General features: G+C 42.0%; 1 protein-coding gene across 9 annotated transcripts in view; it reads left to right on the top strand.

Moving 5' to 3' along the window:
* The first annotated feature begins 485 nt into the window (after positions 1 to 485).
* phactr4b (phosphatase and actin regulator 4b) overlaps positions 486 to 22,471 on the top strand; it is a 35,665-nt gene continuing 13,679 nt past the window's right edge. Inside the window, exons 1-6 of one of the 9 annotated variants that reach the window (XM_017309667.1) lie at positions 8,127 to 8,215; positions 8,305 to 8,382; positions 10,744 to 10,848; positions 11,084 to 11,128; positions 21,299 to 21,469; positions 21,674 to 21,754. In XM_017309667.1, coding sequence (XP_017165156.1) covers positions 11,116 to 11,128; positions 21,299 to 21,469; positions 21,674 to 21,754 — 265 coding nt within the window. In that variant the 5' untranslated portion in view covers positions 8,127 to 8,215; positions 8,305 to 8,382; positions 10,744 to 10,848; positions 11,084 to 11,115. Of the gene's footprint in view, positions 764 to 2,687; positions 3,005 to 5,205; positions 5,318 to 5,477; positions 5,751 to 8,126; positions 8,216 to 8,304; positions 8,383 to 10,743; positions 10,849 to 11,083; positions 11,129 to 15,559; positions 15,742 to 17,840; positions 18,581 to 21,298; positions 21,470 to 21,673; positions 21,755 to 22,471 lie in introns of those variants that run through there. The other 8 variants (XM_008432320.2, XM_008432325.2, XM_008432326.2 and 5 more) reach the window with 8 other exon arrangements.

Here is a 22,471-nt window from a genome sequence, read left to right on the forward strand (position 1 = left end):
ACTTTTTCCTTCCACTCAACTTTACAGTAATATGCTTGGATAAGCCTTTTGTTGCTTATCCTTCTTACAGATTGTCAAGGACGATGTGCAAGACCGTGATTAAGTATCCTGTCTGCCCCATGACTGTGCAGGTCATAACATTTATCCCTTTGTGTGTGTGTGTGTGTGGGGGGGGGGTGTGACGGATTTTTATACGAGTTGTACTTTTCGAAACCACAGACGCAAATTAACTTTTTTTTAAGTATGTTCTAATTTGTAGAAAGGTGCATTCTTTATCTGCGCACCTGAGCCTGAGGAGTTTGAATGGTGGTTTCAAAAGCAGAAGCGGTCAAATAACGGAGTTCATTGTGGAAAACGGGATAGGAGCTAGTAAACATTCCTTCTTCCCCACACGATGAGCTGGGTATAACGGTATGCTCCCCCAACCCCTCGGATCAATGCACTGCAATGCCTGGTGGGTACTGAAGTCCTCCCAGCACAAAGTGGGGGTCGCGTTTGCACTGCGGCCCGATCAGCTGCGGGCTCCACGGAAAACTACCAGTACCGAGATGCCCGAGCAGGGATGGTTTCCGGGAAGAGCCTGAAATGTTTGGACCGGGTGTTGGAAGAAGAGACGGGGGAACGGGAAGGGGTGGGGGGGAGAAAGTGTGAGGTAAATGACCGAAGTGCTATTTTTAAATCCGCCGTAACTATTTTTCAGAGAGGAGGAGAGAAGGGGACCCTGGAGGGCGATGAATGAACCCTGGAGGAGCAAACATGCCGGGTGAGTTTGATCTTCTCCGCAGACAATGACCCCCTACAAGTTGCGATGCTTCAAGTTGGCCGATAGGCAGCAAGATTAGGGTTCGCGTCTGCAATGCGATGCTGCAGATCCTGGGTGCCAGAGAACACCGGCGCTTTCTGGCTTTCGTCGTCACTGATGCGCCGCTGAAAGCGCAACAAAGGGATGCGTGTGTGTGTGGTCTGCAGGATGTTGGCAGGGTGTGTGTCGATATGTGCAGCCTCAGGGACTTTGTTTGTGGCACTCATCCTTTTTTTAAAACGCATAGGCCTCGCGTGTGAGCAGTGCAGGGAAATAGTGCTCTGTTCTCTGATTGTTGGTTGTACTAACATGCGTCGTGGAGACGCTGGTTGAAAAGGGTCGTGTTTTGCGAATAAGAGAATGCGCTAAACAAGTTGGTATCATGGTTTTTGAGCAAACGCCCGCTTTTGTTTTAGTGTATTTTACCGGAAGTTGATGTATTCTTCGTACTGGCTGACTTCACCGCAGTGTTGAGTCGAGTCCAGTTCCAGCTTCGAGCTGTGTCGATCTACCAGTCCTGCGCTGCATGTGTGCGCCTCTACGCAGCGTTTTACGGCCACGGAGACAATGGTGTATTCAAGTACACCTCGTTCATTAAGCTATTCATAGGAAAGTAACAACGCTGATCAACTTCTATACTGCAATATTTCACTACGGTGTTCATGAAGACTTTAAGGTACACCGTTAACCATTTATTAGTCCTTTTAATGTTTTTATGGGCTAAAATTGGACAAAAAAACGAACGCTGTCTCATGTTTGTTTTATTGTATTGTTTTAATAATGTCTTGAAATGAACCATACAGTCAGTGGTTCTTAACCTTTTTTGAGGTACCGAACCCACCAGTTTTATATGCGCATTCACCGAACCCTTCTGTAGTGATAAATAAAATATTATTCCTCTCCCCCCAATTCAAGACATTAAGTCACTAAGTCTTCTTAAAAGGTAGAGTCTCTGAGAACGGTTCTTCAAAATATAGTCAGTGTTTTCAGCAAAGTTGAGCTGACAGTCCAGGAACGACCCAAGGTATCTACCATTTGCCACAGTTTCAACAGGTTGGCCATCAAGAGAAACTGGAACCACTTTAAGGTCTTCTTTAGATCATTTAATTAGCTCTACATTCTTAAGAGAATGAAAAAGTAATAATAAATAACGATTTAGTAATGTAATTATATTAGTTGTGTTACCACCCCCACGTCACTAGAGGCAGTACCAACCCCGAAAAGATGCGACTAAAGAGCAGATTTAGAAGTACCCCGAAAGCTACAGAATTAGGTAAAAACTGTGAGCAAGTGTGTCTTTACCTCCGCGGCAGAGGCTCCGCCGAACCCCTGAGACCGTCTCATCGAACCCCTGGTTAAGAACCACTGCATACAGTACTATGGACAGCAGCATCTCAAGTTAACACAAAGACAGATTGCTAATGAGCACTACATGTAAATCTAATTAAATTAGCATTTTATTGAAAAAGTTTATTCATTTCAGTAATTCAGTTTGAAGAGTGAATCTTTTGTACTCAGAGCTTCAAAAGAACCCAAACAGTGTCACATATTGACCTTTTCCAGTGCCAGGAGAACGTAAAGACCAGATACACAGACTAAAGTCACTCAAATAGATTCTACTGAGAAAATAACAAAAGTAAAGAAAAACAACGTTTACGACAATAAACTTTGTTTTTTGTCGTAAAGAGTGACAGTTTGAAGTGACCTTCAAACTGTCACTCTTAATATCCGTTTATCACGAAGTGTTTCATAAGACTTTGATGACATTTGATTACTGAACTTATTTATTTGTTTATTAATTTTTGGTAAAGATTGCCCAGTGTACGAGCTGCTCCTGAACGAACCACGGAGTTAAACAGCGCCCGTAAAACGCCGTGTAGAAGCGCCTCTAATTGGGGAAACACATTATGACGAGGGAACACAATTCGACACAACACCTGTCTGTTTTACCTCTGAGCTGCTTCTTCAGTCCACCGGCGCAGGATCACAGAGCATCCACACACACACTCTCTCTCTCTCTCTCTCTCTCGCTCTCTCTCTCTCACACACACACATACACACACACACACACGGCTCCGGGAGTCACTGCCGCTGGATCTGATGCCTTTCACGCGTTCCACCGAGTCCGTATCTCAGGTAATTTGCTGCTTGGCTCCGGAGATGGAGATTGAAAAAGGGCCACAAAGGACGTAGATTTCTGGGGTAAATATTTTCTTTAAAGAAAAAAAAAAGCATTTTGTTCTGTATCTAAATTATGCTTATTTTACTGATATTGAAGTGTTCTTAAAGAATTGCATCCTGTCAAAAGATGATGGACCAGAATTGCATAGCTTTATCAAGGGCGTTAATAGAAATTGCCCAGAATTTCACTGTAGATTATTAGAATCACATCGCCAATTCGCAAGCGATAAATTCCTCCGAAAAAGCAAAGCAACTGAGTCACTATTGGCACATTTATGTTTGTTTGTTTGTGTGCGTTCATTTCTGGGTGAAACAGGTAGTTCGGTGACATGTGAGACCTCTGTGATCCAGGTCTCCTGTGCAGCAGCAGCAGCAGCAGCATGCATTTCCTCCTCTTTCCTCTACCTAAAGCCTAATAGCTCTCCAACTTAATTTGCTCTCCCACGAAAAATAAAAAGCTGCCTTGTGATGCAGCTCTTCCCACTTCCCATTGAAAGTCCTCTCCTTAATGGGCCATTAAGAGCCAACCACGATGGTTAAGCTGTCAGCTGGGTTTGATTGATTCTGTCAGACCGCGGATGAGGCTGATCGGGGCTGGAGATTCCTCCAGAAGCTCTCAGCTAAATGTCTCCATTCCACCCCCACTCCTGCTCTCCTCCTTCAGAGAGCTGTCACTGGGCAGGGAACGGGAACAGACTGCAAAGTACAGTACGCGTATAAATAGTTAGGTTTTACTGCACAGTTTGCTCAGCGACGGCCACGCGTGTAATGTTCAGCCTGTTGGATGCAGTCTGGCTGCAGAAGATGCCCCTACCGAATGAAGGTTTGAATGGACAAGTCACAGCGAATCCTGGAAGCACAGACTGGAAAGTGAGAATGGAGGAAAAATGTGGATTAATTTGCAACTTGGCTATGACATTTGTTGTTATTTTGAAGTTGTTGACACCAAAACAAGAATACATAGTATAGATAGCATTAACACAACTACAATAATCAACATGCTTGATTATTTTAGTGGTAGAGAGACACCAATCAGACTCTTCTTGGGAGGTTCTGGTTGCAGGTTTTCTGAGTTCTGACATTTCTGATGTAGTTTTCCCCAAAGGACTATAATGCAAAGGGGGAAAACGCTCCAGGGTCATTCAAAAAAAGTACTTTTAAATTCAACTGAAAATGAAATGACTACAAAACGATTCCCATTTCTGCACCTGTCCCATGTGAGGCTCTTCAGGCCGTCCGCTGTGGCTCTGATTAACTTTGCACAAAAACGGCACAGAAAGGAGCAGGGTTTGAAAATACATGAGCGTGAAAAAGGCTTGTCTTAGTTGCTTTTTTTGCATGTTTTTTAATGTAATATCTGCAAAAATGCTCAAAATTTGAATCGCATCAATGACATGATGAAAAATATTTGCTATTCGACAGCGAACTACGTATCGTACCTTTTCTCTTCTTTTATGGAAAGTCCCATTTAAGAACAAGTTCATTTGTTGTGTTCTAAAACCTGAAAATAGTAATAAAATGAACCATAAAAGAAAGTAGTAGTTGCTATGTACTAACTTGAATCGTTTTGCGGCTGTAGATAAATTGAATTAGCTAGTGGCAACGCAAAAGTGGTTGTTTGTATTGTAAAGCTTCCTGATCCTTGACCTAACCTGACATTAGTGTGTTTTTATAATCACAAGTGCAGCAATGTGTTTGTAGATGAAAAGTGGTCCAAATTTTTTGTTTATTGCATTTAATCAATAGAAAAATAATGTTTTTTTTTTGTTTTTTTTAGTATTTGACCCGCTTACCAAGGATCAGAGCCGATTATTTGAAAACTGACCCACTGCCATCTACAGCTGATTGATCGGTGCATCTTAAGCAGCAGCAGAGTCTGTTGTTCCATTTCCGTTTTAAATCGAAACAATTTGACCGTGTTACACATTTTCTCGAGTGAATTTTTACTCGGTGGCATTTTTACTCCAGATTTAAACGTTGCGACAATCTCACGTAAACCCGGGCCCGGTTGAGATGCGCTTCTGCCTCACCACCCTGCAACAACACCGGTTGGAGGGACACTGAGGAGGAAAAGTTGAGCAAAGGCGAGAAGCGTTTTGGGCTCCTTGTAAAAGTGGGCCACTAGTCCCTGTGGTGAGCGGCGCTTTTCTGGGGCAGGCTCGCTGGTGACGCTCGCCCAGCACGGATTGGGAACAGACGGCCTTGTCCGTCCATTTTGGAGCCAGGTGAGGAAACTTGCTGCTGGATGTATTCATGCAGCTCTTGACTTGGTGGACTCTTGATGCCGGTTCGCTGTCCGGCCTTTAAGGAGACCTTTTGCTCACCTTTTCTCAGGTAACTTTGTCTGTTGCTAAGTTAGTTTTGCGTTACTTCTCAGAGGGATTTACAACAGGAAACACATGGAGAGGTCTTCAAGTGTGAACTTAATGTGTGTTTTCATCTGGCTTGGTGTTCTGTTTTTTGTTTTTTTTGCTTCTTTTTCTTTAGCCTGAGCCCTGGAGTTAGGAGCAAACTGCTATTTAAAGATGGCATATAACCTAGCCAGCTGCTGCCGTTTCCACTCCCCACATAATTGAATCAGAACTAGTAGGACTCGCCAGTGAGGGTGTGTGCACTGCGCAGAAGATTACACAGTCCAAACCTCTGCGTGGTGTGAAGCGGCAACACTTTCTCATACCTGGTTGCTGGAGAGGAAGGACATTTAAAAAAAAAAAAAAAGCCAGAATCCCCGCTCGGATCGTCTGTAGAGGATGTGAATGCTTATAATGTAAGTTTTTTTTTTTTTTTAAGCGAGACCCTTCACTCTGTTCTGCTGGAGCGTAGTCAATAATAGCATGGGTAGTGACTGATGATGTTTGGACAAGAGGCTGGCTCATTTATTCTCTCTGTTAGAATAATTAAGCCTTAATTGGGAGCTGGTGTCATTAGCTGGCGATGTCTTCTTCGATCTGTTTGTCCTGGCCTAATAAAGGAGTTGCAGTGAAGTTAAAAGTCCTCTGAGAGCGAGTTTTGCGAGGAGAAACAGTTTGGATAGTCCCGTGACTTTGATATAGAAGTAATCTGCGTGATGGAGGGCAGGCTGACGGTTCGCCACTCAGAGGGGAAGTAGGCTATCAACATCCCTTTTTCCTTCTGTTTCTGACTGTGAGTGTGGCAGAGAGTGTAAGTGAATCGCTAATATTTAATTAGACTGTGACTGCCTTTTTTTGTGTGTGTCTGTGTTCTGGATTACATGCAGTGAGTTTGCACCGGTTTTTTTTTTTTATGTATCAAAGGAGAGCGAATTGTTCAGAAAACCTGCCTTATATTTGTAGTTCTACCCCCTCACTGCCTTTAATCTGCTTTTACTGTCAGACTCCAGGGATATTTTTTGTTCTTGCTGTGAAACATTCACCACTCTCCTCGATTATTTTGAGTCATCCAGCCAAGGCTGTGGCAGGCGATGGGCGGCAGTGTAAAAAAAAAAATTTATAAAAAATGCAATTTTAGCCCACAAAAGCATCTGCCTGTTACCAGCTTCCCTTGTGGTAAAAAAAAGAATATTGGCTTTTCATTCTAATTCCCCCATCGTGCCGTTGCACATCTGCATGGCATTTCAGTGGCATAGAAAATCCATCCATCCTTCCGTACATACAGCACAGTCTATGTGTGGTAATTGCTGCAGGATTGCAAGATGGCTATTTTGATCTGACATGGAAAAGCGGCATTATCTCTCACTGCACTGTGCAGATGTGCTGATGAACGTTCACTCACCTCAGCGTGCTGAGTGCTTGTAGCAGCTCCAACTGATGGCAGCCTGGGCAGCTGACACCTGATAATTAGCTGGACACTTTGGTCCCCAGGTAGTCAATTGCTGGCTGGCAGCAGTTACCGTGATAAAGCTTGACGAAGGTTTTTATGAATTAACAAAATTTTCTAATACCCTATTTCATTTATTTAAAGTTCTTTCAATTACATATATAGATCAGAAACAAATGTTTCTGACTGTATAAAGCATTTAGTGACACACTGCAGTGCTTTCACCCACATCTGCACATTCTCTGCACATTTCTTTCTCAAGATAACAAGAGAACGTCATGGTGTGGAAACTAAAGAAAAGTCACAAATCACTGTATGTTGGAGCCTGTTTATTAGGTGATGAGGACTAAAATTGTTTTATCAGTACATGTGTTTTCAGGATGCAGGCCTCTTTGATTGTTTCCAAGTTTGGCTTCTTCTTTTAATAGGGAAGTCCACCTTTGACCCCCGCCAGTAAGTTGACCTTTTAGAGGAATAGAGAATACTGAAATCCAGAGTTGTGATCTCGAGCTTTGCATTATCACAGACAGTTACATTCATTTGGCAGATGCAGCGGTCGTCTGTGGTGGGACGCGGAGCATTGATTGCTGTAATAGCTTTATCCAATGGCCTCATGTGCTAACAGGCTAGAAGCAGAGTCTAAGGGGACTTTTGTCTCATCTGTGCACTGAAAATAAAATTATCCCACAAGGCAACATGGCTGCAATTTGGTTAGACCAGTAATTTGCTCAAATGTAGGATAATATAGAGAACCATCAGACTCCAAGGAAGAAACTTTACAGTGAACTTCTGCTGCAATGTTGGCAGAGATTCTGAAGGAATTTCCTATATTGGCTCTGAGGTTTGGACCTGGATCCAGTGCATAACATGCATAAATACTTGTGTATGCAATAGTATTTACTAATATACTACATACTGTTAAACTTAGTGTATTAAACAAGTATATTTGTGTATTATATGATGCAAATGGTATGATTTATAAATACAACACACTGCACATTTATTGGCACCCCTTGTGAAACATATTCATATTGTCTCTTTCGCTGTTTCTATAAAATACACATAGTCAAACCTTTAGACACTTTTTTAAATAGATTTATTTTGGAAGATTCAAATAATTCATGACTTTCTTTTCTTTCTGCTATGTGTGAGGCATCACCTTAGTCCGTTTCTGAGAACACGTCGGTCAAATGAAGCCGATATCTGTTGACCTTCACAAATAAATGTCGGGGTGTTAAAGCTACTCAACAACGTTTGGCCCGTTTCTCTTAGCCGCATGTCAAAATTGGATAGACCAGACAACATGCCAGATGAGTAACGCCGATTTGTATTTTTCTATCATAAGCCAGGAAATGGTTGAAGAAAGTTTAAGACGACTGGAGCTGTAACAAACGGCACACAGTGAGCAGGAGGCGAAACAATCTCCAATTTAATGTGAGAATTTGTGACAAACACATCTTTACCAGAGGTGCCAATAATTGTGGAGGATTCAGTATTTTCCATTCCACTTCTCCTTTTATTAGACCTGGAAACAAACAGCTGCTGTTCAACTGCTACATCCATCAATGCTGTTTACGCCGCCATGTTCTAAGTACGACAAAGTAAGATTTGACCCTATTTTTTTTTTTTTAACTCGGCTGAAATTGCTATATGAAATGACAGCTCTTGTCCTTTTCTGATGTTTAACCCCTGTTGCAGAATGAAGTCATGGTTTCTGTTTAAGAAATCGTTTCTGATCCATCCTTACATCGTCTAGATGCGAGCTTATCCTTACAGGTTACCGGTGCCTAGCTCTAGCTGTCACTGGGCAAGAGGAGAGGTAGACCCTGGACGGGTCGCCACTTGAACATTTCATGTGTTAATTTATTATTTAAGAAATCATAAAAAGTGAATAAAGTAAGCGACTGTCAGAAATTTCGTACCCATTTCTCAGCCCAACCTTGTCTGTGATTTTACAGTATTTGTATTGACTACTGGTTTTACCAATCTACCTGACCAAATAAAACTTTTCATCCCTTATCGTCTCAAAATAAATAGTAAATATGAGAAACTACAACAGCAAAGGTGAATTGCGATTTTCTGTGACGAAATAAGGAAATCTGTACGAGTCGTGTTATTCTGAAAAAAGTCTCCCGATTAAAGACGATGTGAAATCACAGCAGAGAGCGAGAAGGAGATGATGGAGACTCTGGAGAGCAGTCTACCTGGTTACTGCAGCCTGTTTAACAAGGATGTGAGATCTGGACAGTCAGTCTGGTTCCATGTTGTTCACTCCGCAGCCTTCTTTCCCTAAGACAAATTTCATACCAAAGAGTTCGAAAGCCCAGAGATGTGAATCAGAGCATCTCTGCTGTGACGCTTCCAGATGTCCCGAAACACAGCGACTCCGGCAGTTTGCTCCTTCATCGGTTAACGAAAAGTCTGCGAAGCAGGTCCGAATGGATCGACTCGGGGCAGACGAGGCCTTTTGTTACCTGAAACATTCAGAGGGGAACGGACTCATTGTGTAGTTTTTATTATTGTTTTCAATTAACAGTTTTAGCAAACCTCACAAATGTATGGAATGAATCGACTTTTGTCGTTTTCTACCTGCTTTTCCAGCTCAAAAATCCAAAATGTTCAGCTGGTTTTCTGTTGTGGATGAGTGACACTCCATGCAAGAGTTGGTCTGAAGTCATAAAGTACCCACTCGGCCGCTAAAAGTGTTTAATGACTGAATTACTAGCAGTGTAATGTTCTCACTTGTGAATAGTGGAATTAAACCTAAAAACAGAAATGTGAGTGTTTCTCACTGTCATCAGTGTGATGCAACAGAACAGGAGCAGCTTTCTGCTGTGGACTATCTCCTGTAATCTGCGTGAACTAAATGTTCCTGCAGACGGAGCTGCTGAGGATCGTTCACACGTTGTGAAATGTGAAATTTTGACATGTTGTTCCATTGAGCTGTTGCTACTACGTCTTCAACGCACGTCTATAAATTTTTGGGTCTAAAAGATAATCCAGTGAAATGATGTGACTGTCGCCAGCATGGAGTCAGAGAAGGTCACACACTGCTAGAAAATATTTCCTAAAAGCTAATTTTATTGTACATTCAGTTATAATTTGTATATTTTTGTATATAGAACCTTTTTAACTATATAAAAAGTTCTATATATTTTCAAAAACGGCAATCATCATTTTCAGATGCCTTATTGTTGTGTAGTCTTGTCTGTCCAGACATTGTCGATACACGTATTTTTAGGGAAATGAAAAACGTTGAACCCAAATCTCAAGTTAGTTTTATGGAGTTAGTTTTGTAGAGAAAGCAAATTAAATTGACGTAAGAAACTTGATAAAAATCCCAACGCGGCATGCAACGCTTCATGATGCTTACAAGTCTTTACGTTTCCTCAAACATTTTTGGTAAAAATAAATTTATTAATTTATGTCACGTTATAAGCAGAATGAGTATTTTTCTCTTGTGTCCCAAACTAGATTATTATTGAGATATACTTCTAACTACCATAGAAAACCTTAAATTAAAAAGTTATTTGATAGTTAGTTATCCTAGCAAACATTTACAATATTTAATACTATTTTGTTAAATTTTGAGTTTTGTCCATGCAACTGTAATCACTTCAGGGTTTTAAAGAAAGATGAAATTACATGCAACCACGAAATAATCTCACAGTAACAACCTGGATACAGATTATGGACACATTAAGCAATTACAAATGGAAAAACAAACGTCTAGCAAAAACAAACCGTTACAAATCTCCACTCCAAATATGTGATCACATTCTTCTGTACTTTTTTTTTTTTTTTTTTTTTTTCAATATCCAGAAAGCTTTTTGTGTGATTTATTCATTCATTCATTTACCTTTAGGGTTAGGATTTTGCCTTTGCAGGCTCAATTTTCTTTAGATCCTTACTTGGCTATATTTTCATGTCATGACTAACTTTGATCTTTTCTTTCCTTGCAGATGAGTTAGGATGGGTGGAGCTGCCATCATTATCATGTGGGAAAAATGAAAAACATGCAACGACACTGCCTTACTTCCCCAGCAGCGCCCATGACATTCTGCAGTGTATGTCCTAACTTGTTTTTACTCACAAAACACCCTTAGATTGACCGTATATAAAGTTACATTTGAGACCGCCGTCGTATATGTATTTGGATATATTTCATATATTTATTTTAGGGTAAAAGGTCATTGAATGCACAGATGTTTTAATACGAGACAATAAATCGGGGTTTGCTGACAATGTAACTGACTGAAAGCCTCGGCTCACGTCTGAAGTTGTTGCTGATTTGTTTTTCAGGAACCGGTGATCGGCGTGCCTCTTTCTCTGTAATGGAAAATCGTGGTGAGTATCAACTGGCTGCTTGTGGTCGGTTAAGTGCAGTGGTGATGCTGCGGAGGAAAAAAGAAAAACAAAAAAGCTGTGGATCCACAGTGTTTATGGGTTTGTCAAACTTTTCCACATTTTAAGAGCCGCTCAGAGTCGGAGGGACACTTCCTCCTCACGACATCAGAGCCAGGCTGAGGATCAGTTTCCCCTGCATCAGGATGTGTCTTTAGGTGCTGGAAGTGTTTTGGAGTAAAATAATTTATTTTCATCTGTCTGTTTTAGGCACTTTGCTATTCAAATGGTTGCACTGATTCTTCCTTTTCTGGTAACCGTAGCAGCAGCATTGCAGGGAAAGGAAGTGCTCAGCCTGATTATTTGCTGTGGTTGCTTTTAATTCACACCTTGGTTCCTTTTCGCTAAAAATAACTTCACCCAAAAAGGTTTAACATTGCTAAGTGTGCTTGCGTCCTGTAATGAGCGGCGGTTTTCAGTCAGGACATCCTTTGGTTACGTTTCACAATAAAAGAGTTTTGTGTTAAACGCAGTGAACCTTTTTTACTGATAGTAGGGGAAGTAAAGTTGTTTGGAGTCTCACTTAAATGAGCTTTCCTTTTGTATATTTAGAGCTGTACATTTAAACATTTAGATTAAATGCCATGAAAAGTTTTCTTGATGAAGCACTTTGGCTTCAATTCATGTCAGTTCTTGATCTTTAAATTTCTTTCTGTGATCCTCGGCTTCTTGAATATCACAATGTGTTCTGAGCTTCCTTTGCTAAATTAAATTAGCCGTTTCTTTATTAAATTGGATACATTATTAGATTGAAGTCCTACGAAATGACATATTTCACTTTGTAACCTGCTCCATTTGATGAGGAAATGTTTTTTTTCTGAATGTAAGTGCTCCATGTTACTGAATCTGTAAAACGTTCAGAGATCCCTCTTTATGCACCAAATTATAAGTCGTTTGCTTTTTGCTTTTTTTGTGCATCTGAAGGTACTACAATGCACTCTGATCATTAATAACACTACGACCACAGCGAAGTGAATAACGCTGATTATCTCTTCATCGTGCTAGACGTAAGTGGGCGGAATATGTTTTACAGAAAGTAACTATTTAGTTCTAAAATGTGTAAGAAGCCAGAAAGTCAGCACCTATCCCAAGTGATCTAAGCTCGAACTGGCGACGGCGACATTGATGCAGATGAGGGGCGGAATCCGGCGACGTGGGCGAATCTTACAGATGAGCTACAGAAGCTGGATTTGCTGAAGGACCTGGCAGTTGCAGCATTATGAGCATTATGAAAGAAGGTGCTCAGGTCTGATGAATCATGTTTTTTTTCCTTACATCATAGATGGAGGGCCATGTGCTTGTGCTTTACCTATCTTGGAAAAAACATGGCATTAGGATTTTGGGAAGGATGGAAGCAGACAAAGGCAGTGTGATGTTAGAAGATGTTCTCCTGGGAAGCCTTCGATGCTTCTGTCCACCTGAATATTACTTTGTAACACCTGCCTAAGTGTTGTTGTGGGCCGCCTGCTTAATTTTAACAAAACTATATTTTCAGAGGGCCGTTGTCTTCTTATATAATTCACCGCAAAGGTAACATTTTACTAGTTTAAAGACAGATACTAGTTTACAGTAATGAGTCTCAGGTGTTAATTTAGCCTCCAAATTCTCCAGTTGTCAGTCCAGTTCAGCGTCTTTGAACAAGTTGTTCCATGAATGCCCCACCTTACAGCTTACAGGATCTAAATAATCTGCTGCTAGCGTCTTGATGCAAGATGCCGCATTACAGGGGTCGTGTGGGTAAGGACTGCTCTGGCTGCAAAAGTAGGAGCAGCACCTTAGGTGACCGTGTTGTTGTGCCTTGTTTTAACTTCCTTATTGTGTCGTTATGACGGACGAAATCTTTTCAAGTTGTGTTTTTGCGGAAAAGGCCGGCGATGAACTGATGAAGCAGTCATGTGCTTTTTCTGGCCCGTCGCTAACTCTGACGGCGGCGGTTTGGTGACTGCGTGCTCCTACGTTCATCACTTCCTTGCCTTTGTGAAATTCGCCTGGCCCAGTCTGTTATCCAGGTCAGGCCAGCGCCGGGTTCTGGGCTCATGCGGATTGGCTCGGTTCTTCCCTGGATGCTGGCCCGGTGTGGAGGGTGTATGTGGGGCATAGGGAGAGAGGACAGGGGCGCTGCTGAACACATTAGCTCTCAGCTTGAGAAGCGGCTCTGAAACCTCAGATCTGTCCAGGCAGAATGACACAGCTCGGTGAACTGGACCCATCTGAGAGGCAGCTGGACGAAAGTTTCTGAAGTCAGGCGAATCTCAAAACGAATCAAAGCCCCTGATTCAGAAAGTTCAGCTTCTGCTCCTCATTTTATCTGGTTCATGTTTTCTTCCTTCTTCTTTTTTTTTTTTTGCGTTTGCCCCAAACCAGAATACTCTTTTTGGCAAATGTGCTTCAGTCATGTTAATTCCCTCTGGCCTGTCAGAAATGTGATAAAAAAAAACTTGGAGAATTGTATAAAATAGTGTCTGGAGGCAGGAGGAGAGCTGAACAGTCAAAGTCACTCTACAAGTTCTGAACAAAAGCTACGATCGGATCCATAAGCGTTCATACCCCTGAATTTTTCTTTTACATTTTGTCACATTTAACCACAAACTTAAATGTGTTTTTATTGGTTTTGGAAAGAAAATTATTTTTGTTTTTAATTTTTTGAACAAATAAAAATTTGATAGTTTCATGTGTATTTTTTATTTTTTAAATACACATTTTTGTTTTCAACCTTACTGAGTCATCATTTTGTATAACTACCTTCTGTTGCAAGTACAGCTGTAAGCCTTTATGGTTTCTATCAGCTTTGCACATTTAGCTATATATATATATATATATATATATATTTATTTATTATTTTTTTTATTTATTTTTTTTTACCATTCTTCTTTCCAAAGTAATTTACCCTGCGTCAGATGGGTGGAGCAGCATTTTTTATTACATTACCACAGATTATCATCTAGATTTGTGTCTGGACTTTTCACCAGGCCATTCTAACAACGCATATTATTTGACATAAATCATTTTCCTGCAGCTCCAGCTGCATGTTGGAACCATTTTGCTGATAAAAAGTAACCTTCAACTTGGTTTTCTTACAGTATTATCCTGTGATTAGCTGCATTCATATTCTCCTCAGTTTCCTGACATTTTGGATGTAATCTAAATCAATCATTTTGCTCTCAATTAGCACCTTCTTCACACATTTTCTGCATCTTCTGTACGACTTGTCGCAATCTACCACCAATCTCTACCTCTAATGACTTTCTTTCAACCGTGTCTTTCCTCTTGTCACTCTTCCATAAAGGTCAGATTTGTGCCGTGCCGATCGTGTAGTTGTCCTGTGAGCAGAGTGTCCAACCTGAGCTGTGGCTCTCTGCAGCTCCTCCTGAGTTTTCATTGGCTTCTTGGCTGCTTCTCTGTTTGTTCTCCCTTCCAAGTTTGTCAGTGTTGGTGGAGAGCTACCAGTAAATCCTGTAGTTTACCAGTTGCACCATTCCTCCACTTTTTTATGAGGGACTGAGCGGCACTCTGTGACATGTTCAAAGCTTCTGATGTTATTTTGTAACCCAACGAAGCTTTAAACTTCTTTAGAGCTCTTTTCCCTGGGATCCCTGCTCTGCTCCCTGGTCTTCCTGATGCTGTTTGTTCATTAATATTCTTGAATGAAGCTCAGAGGCCTTCACAGAACAGCTGCATTCATGCTGTTGGTTTAAAATGTACAGTGTTGTTTAGTCTTATTTATTCGTATCAGAGTAATGCTTGTCACATTTTGCTGATTTTTATTTGCAAATGTACTAACTTTTATTCTTTACCTTCAATAAACAGTAATTGTGTTTTTGGTCGCAATATCATATAAAGTAGCTGCAAAACGCAGCAGTGCTTGTTGTTTCTTCATGATGGGGGGGAAAAAAACTGAAATATGGATATTTTTAGCAAGGCAGTGTGTTTACATGCATATTGCATGTAAATGCAAATAAGCAGCTTTTTACTGTGTCTTCAAGGAAGTAGAAAAACAACATTGAGCCTCAACTATTTCATTCAAATAGTTTGTGATCTAAGCTTTGTGGTTTAACTCAAGTATTTCTATGTTGGCTCTGGAGTTTTTGTTTTCCAGTTGTCTTCTGGTTCATTTAAACTTCTTTCCTTGCATATCTACAACACAATCGAAACAATGCACCACCGCGGCACGCACGCCAAATTAAAAACACAACCTGTCTTTCTCCCAGGAATGGCAGGCATCCTTCAGTGATTGCTGATCTATGCTGTGAGCCAAGCAGGGAGGGTCCTTGAGTGTGGGGGAGAGGGAGTCCAGCTCCTAGAGGGAGGGGAAGTCTTAAGCAGGAGGGACGGGGTGGGGGGAAAGGACAGAAGTGAAAGGCATAGAGTAAAAGTGGATGAAAGAGACGGTGCTGTTTTTGAAGGAGCAGGAAGGCAGGTGCAGAGGCTGATCTGTCTCGAGTCGCGGCCTCGGTGCTGGGTGCAGAACAGGTAGAGGCCCCTCTGGGGCTGGATCATGGGACAAAGCCTTCGTGTGGAGATCCCAGCTCAGGACCCACAACAGCAGAGCTCTGGCGGTGAGTTTCTGATGTTACTCTGGCTCACTTTGTCAAAGTACAGGATTTACTCCCCCTCCCACACACACACGCAGAGTTTAAATCTGTTCCCTTATTTGATGGTGCTTTCAAAGACTTTAAACATCTTGGAGAGAAGGGGGCTGAATATTGTGTAATCAACTTTGCATAGCCTGCTCTCTCTCTCTCTCTCTCTCTCTCTCTCTCTCTCTCTCTGTTCCTATCCTTCACTTTCACCGCCACAAGGAATGCTAAATCATGGGATCATGTGCATGAATCTCAGCTGTGTTTTTACACACTCATGCACGTGCTGGCCATTTATCTTCCTGTTACAGGGGCACAGGAAATTGTTTGTGCTGTGAATTTAAAACAGGTGTTTTTTTTTTTTTAGGGGGAGGGGGGGGGTTCCCCTCTTGTATCGTTTTGAATTCAATGCACTTTTCACCTCCTGCCTTACCAAGAATCCAGTTTGTTTTTCTACGTCTTTCTACTCTGACATTCCATAAAGCATTAAAACCTGTTGATCCAAAACAGGATTCTGGACCCATTTAAATCCCAGTGTTTTGAAAACTGTAAACTATTTTACTGCTGAGCCTTTTGCTCGAATGTTTAACCCTAGTATACAGACTAATGTCTTTCTTAACAGCTGGAAAGCTGGTTCGACACCGGTTCTGCATAATTTAATAATTATATCTCTCAAAATTTCTCCTGCTTCTTTGATGTTCAGTATTTATGAATTCACCTGTTTAAGGACGTTTTGTTGCAAAACTTAACTCTAAATTATTTACAGATTTTTTTTGTACAGCATACCTAAAGTGTTGAATATAAATTGCACTTGGAAGCTGAAATAAATAGACCGGCTTTTGGAAAGCTCTTAATCCAGGAACGTCATTTATTTTTCCTTGGCACGGTTTCTACTGTGTTTGAGGTAATAAAATGGGTAGCTGTAAGCATTTTTAGATGTGGGGGACAAAAGTGTTTTGCTGATTTCACCTAATTGTGGGAGGTTGTGAACCGTAACCCACGTGACCACTGGGGTATTTCAGCATTTCCGGAATAAACTGAAGCAATACCTGGTTGGCTCGAGGTTTTCAGGGGCCACATACTGTACACAGAGGTGCTTTCTGTAACGCTGCAATAGCAGCCATGAGATTAACACATGAAGTTATTAACACTTAGGACAGGAAGTAACATAACAGAGTGATGACGCTGTGGGTTGGGTTAAATGTTAGTTTTCATAAAGGAAGGAGTCAGAAAATGTCTAAAATTATTTTTTTCTGAACTTAGTAGAACTGCATTTTCTTATTATGTACCGTTATCTCACTAATCTTCATGTCATACTGAAGATTAATCTTAAATTGGACTACGTATCTGTATTTAATCTCAACGGAGAACTTTTAGATTGCAACTTAAAATACTTCTTTGGGTTAAATTAAGTTAAAGTTGGCAAGATGAACAGTTTTTTTTTTTTTATCTACTGTTTTGTGCATATAACTAACATACTGTTCTCTTATTTGTGTCTTGCTGTTAAAGTCGTGAATGAATTTCCACAAGAACCAGTCGCCGTGAATATAGCCACTGTGCTCAATTAAGAAGATTAAATTTGATAATCTGCCCTGCCCAGGATAAGAGTTCTCGTAAGGTTGGGGGTATTTCCCAACCGGAGGACTCTCTGAGTGGACGTGGGTGTCTTATGCAAGCTTTTCCTACAGACTCTGTAAAAAGCAGGCTCCTCTAGGCACGCGGTCAGCTGTCCATGGTGATGCGGCCTTACCAGGAGATGCTCGACAGAGCATTAGGACGGCATGTCGGAGGAACCGCCCACACATGCTTGGACTCCCACATGTTTTCTGACCGGTCGGCCTCATCTCGTCAGAGCCTCTGAATATAGAACTGATTCTATTATCATTCATTAAACTACACTTTATGTTTCTCTCCTTTTTTTTTTTTTTTTCTTGGCTTCACCAGACTTATTGGCAGCTTTCTTCTGCAGTCTCTGTCGTGGACTGTGTTGAGTTTAAGGGGAAGAGGCTGTCTTTGTTCTCGGGGAGGAAATGGCACTCCACCCTGATTGTGTGACTGCGTTTCCAGTACCCCCCACCACCACCACCAATCGCGCCTGTACTTTTTCCCTCTTTGCAGCACTTTTTATCCCGTCCACTACCATTTCCAAACTCACAGGAACAGACGGCTGCAGACTCTGAATCACTTCTCACTGCAACAGAAACGACTTGAAGTTTGTTTGTTTTTTGTTTTGTTAATCATTTTGTGTGGGTCCAAAGGATAATTTTAGTTTTGCGGCGTTGGATCGACACATTTCAACGAGCCTCGTCAGAGATCTTTTATTTTATTTTATTTTTTCAAGCGGAAGCCTTGCTGGATGGGCTGAAGCCTCCACAATCGTCATCTGCTCTGCGTGTGCGCAGGCCCGGCACAGTCACAGCTCTTATCCTGCTCCACTGGCTCAGCTGAGCCTCTGTATCAGAGGCGTTTTTGACAGAACAGTCTGCTCTGTGTGAGAAACGCCATCCAAGCTGGATCACAGAGAAGCCGTCCTTAGCCATGCTTAAGTTGGACGTTGTGGCAGCTGCTCCGAATCCTTGCGCTCTCGTCTCGCCGAGATAAGCGGATTTCCCTGCTCCCGGAACCGGGATCTTCTCTGCTTTTTAGTTTTTCCATGGGAACATGCCTCATCTGGATTCTCCTCCTTTTAGATTTGACTTCTGAGGCACGCACAGGAGAGCTGGACATCCTGTATTTCTGAATGTTGCCTGCCTCCCCATGGCGTGCTGCTTCAGGTCCCGTCACCGTGGAAGCTGGACGCTCAGCAGCCCCCTTCCAGGTAGATCAAGATCCGGTTTTAGAAAGGCTGCACTGATTTCTGGATTTCTACGAGTTCTCACCTACAGATTCTCATTCTGACCGATTCCGTTCATTCTGCTGGTTGGGGCTTCCAAAGGACAGAAATAGTGGGATTATGCTGTTACTGAATCTAAAAAATAATTTAAAAAAAATTCTAATTTTGCCTGATGACCACTGATCAGACAAAGGGGGCGGGGGGAAGTCTGTTAACGTGTGTTTAGATTATGTGCTCTCTCTTGAAGGAGTTTGCGCCTGCATGGGTGTCTGTGTGTTTTTCTGTGATTAACAGGGAATCTGTCAGGGAAAATGTTCTACACCATTTACTACTTTATTATACTTTAGAAATACAGAACAAACGTTGACTAAGTTTACTAGTAAAATTGAACTACTTATTGGTGTGGAATATATATTTTTGCTCTTCTGCTTCTTATAGAGTAATTCAAATGTAACAAGCTGGTGTTAGGTGGTTAATTAGTCCACTGTTTGCTCAGGGGAAGTGTATTAGCTTTCATTGCAGCCAGCTGGCCAGCAGAGGCCAGCTACAGGTCCTCCGTTGGGAGAGGAAACTCTTGGCACTCCTGCCACTTTGTCTGGCACCTCGTTAAAAGGGCCTTGTACCACTTTATTGGTTTGGAGAAACATTTCTGAAACCAGAACTTTATAAAACCTGGTTATATCTTTGTAACGTAACCTTTACTAAAAGCACTGATGAAAAGTGCTGAAGGAGTCGTTCGCTTGGCTCTAAAACAGGGTTCAGTCCTGTGTCAGCAGTCGTTCATCATATCGCCGTGTTTCGTAGGACGACGCTAAAACTCTGAATGAGGGCTGGGAGATATTCCTAGACAACCCCGACCCCACTGTGTTTGAAATGTAGATTTGCTTGTCGGAAAAGATTAATGTTGTTATTCCGCTTCTGTGGCTTTTAGTCATTTACCAAATAACTTGCATTAGTATTTTGCGAGAGCGCATTGTTGTGGGGATCAGACTGCGAGGCGCGTCCGACGCCAAGGCATCCTGCGTGTGCATCTCGCTGGGAGTTTGAAACTCGACTCTCTTCTCTTTCCAGTGGTAAATATTTTGTCTGCTGAATGCGGCAGCTGCAGCTTTTTTCACACAGACCTGATGTTCGAAGCTCTCTCTCTCTGAGCTCAGCACTCTTGTCAGTGGAGCTGCCAGTCATGCATCCCAGAATATTTAGCCATTACTGCAGAATGCCATTTGATGGGGTGCTGCCGGCCTCATTGACATCCCGTAGTAATCAGCGGTTCCTTTAAGAAAAAGCTCTTGTTTCCTCAATGCTAGCTGTATCGTGGCAGTGTTTTCCTGCTGCCTAGGGCCGCATCCAGCATGCGGCCCCTCTTTTGCACTGAGGGTTGAAGGGCTGATAAAGCACGAGGCTCCATCCAGCTAAGGAATGTGAGCACTTGACAGTGAAAAAGGCTGGCTAAAAGCCAGCGCCAGAGCCCTCCTGTTAACGGTAGCTCTGTGGAGGAGTCCTCCAGCTCTCAGCATCACCCTGCCAGAGCACACTCAGTGCCCGAGAAGTAACAGCGAAACATAATACCAGCCGTGATGAGGCAGCTTGTTTTCACAAAGGCACTGGAGCTCAGATAGGAAACCAGAAACATGACTTCCAGCAGATAGAGGTGCATTGGTCAGTTGTCTGCGGTGAAGCTGTGAGCTGCTGCTAGCGACGTTGACCAACTCTGATTCCTCATGTGTAGGATTGGAGAAGAACCACACTGAAAATAATCTAGATTTATGTCTCATTTAATACAGGAATGAAGGCATCTTCACCACGCTGCGTGTGAGAGAGCAGCCGATGTGAAACGGGTTTTTATCATAAAAAATAAAAAAAAGCATTTCAGCATTGAAGGTTTGAACTTAACTTTTAGTTTTTGACATTGTTGGTTGTCATGGATACCATTCCAGCTGCTGCCAATGTATGGGGACTGATCTAATCGTATTTATAAGAAGATTTTGTAAGAATCAAATGAAACAAGAACTGAGATAGTGGACAGCAGTGAATCAGCAGCTGGTAGCTCATTTTTGCTTTTTTACAGCAAGGAATCGCATCAAACCCAAGTTAATGGTGTTTCACGTTCAGAAACCAGTGGAATATTCTGATTTGTATGCTAATGACTAGTTTTAATTCTGCACATTTTTGAGAAGACCATCACTGCATCTCTGGGCTTTCTAAGAGGCTGCCAACATTTTTAAAACCAACATGTTTCAGGACAAACGGGTGTTGGAAGATAGAAACGATAAAACAGAGCAACTTCGCTGTACTCTGCTCAGCCTTCCCGTTGTCTGCTAAGACATCGCGCTCTCTATTAGCCTGGTTGGACTACAGACATGGTGCAGAAAACACAGTTTCTTGTTAAGCAGCTTCTTCTGCTTCATCTGACTTCATTTTTAAGAAACTCGCCGGTATTGAAAATCGCTTACTTTGAGTCTTTGACTCTCCACACTGAAGACTCCGTGAATTTGTCTCTGTCCTGTGTGATGCATTTATTGATTGAAAATAAACTGAATTTGTGAGTTTCCGACCGCCTAGTCTATTTTTTAGCAGACTCCGTTCTCTTGGATTTCTCTGCCCATCTCTTGTTGACGAAGCTCTGCTCTGACACTCCAGCTCTCTTGTTCTGTGTTGCGGTGTGTCTTAAAGTGTAACAATTTTCCCACTTCTTGCTTTCAGATAATGAAACGGAGCAGCACCACAGCACAATGGTGGGAGAGGGGGGCAGCACAGGGGACACTACCCCTCCCCCAAAGCGTAAAGGCAAGTTTTCTACTATTGGCAAGATCTTCAAACCCTGGAAGTGGCGGAAGAAGAAAAGCAGCGAAAAGTTCAAAGAAACATCCGAAGGTTTGTGTCGCCTAGTTTGTTTGGACTCCGAGTGGTCTCCACCCGTCCTTTTCTTACTGATCGTATCGATTACATTCGACTTTCAACCCAATAAGCGTGTGCGTTTCTCCCTTAATGCTAGCGTGTTCTTCGGTTTTCCTGAAGTTTTTCCGCCTAAACATCAGGAGATGAAAACTTGCTTTGAATTGTGTTTGTTGACGGCAGAACTGGAGAGAAAGATGTCGACTAGACGTACCCGACAGGAGCTCATAGAGCAGGGCCTGCTGAAGGAGGTCCCAGATAACGGTAAGAAGTCCTCTGTGATTCATTTGATCTCTTTGAGCAGCAGTATCTGTCTCTGACAGAAGCTGCCCTGAGGCGATCACACCAACACAGACACTACGGTTAGGTCGCAAGCAGGTTGTGGCAGAAACGGCATCCATCAGGTTGTCTGAAATGCACTTTAGGATGAGGAAATTTACTCTCTGTTTTTCATAGTAATGTAATATAAGTTTAAAATTACATGCCACTCTCCAGAGCTCTGGAAAAGTGGAACGGATTGTGGCCTGCAGCAAAATAGCTTCGAGAAGGGTGTGTGTGTGTGTGTGTGTGTGTGTGTGTGTGTGTGTGTGAGTGTGTGTGTGTGTGTGTGTATCTGTGCGCGTGCGTGCGTGTGTGTGTGTGTGCGTGTGCACGTGTGTGTGTGTGTGAGCTTTCTGCCAGTCCCGCCAGCTCAGAAGCCCATTTATTAAACCTACAGCTGCTTCTGCGTCACAACAAAAACTGAATATCTATTTAGTTGCTAGGTTTTTTATTTTCTTTTTTTTCTTACACCCTCTTACTTGCTACTCTCAAATTACTACAGATCAAATGGATAAAATACGAATATGGGGTCCCCTATGTAAGTTATTAGGAACACTACAAATGTGTAAAATCTTCCAAATAAATTCAGAATTTATTTTAGATAAAAAAATTTTAAGAAAAAGCACAATCTTTTATTTGAGGACATTTACTCATTTACAA

This window comes from Poecilia reticulata, linkage group LG16 (assembly GCF_000633615.1).
Source record: "Poecilia reticulata strain Guanapo linkage group LG16, Guppy_female_1.0+MT, whole genome shotgun sequence".
NCBI lineage: Eukaryota > Metazoa > Chordata > Actinopteri > Cyprinodontiformes > Poeciliidae > Poecilia > Poecilia reticulata.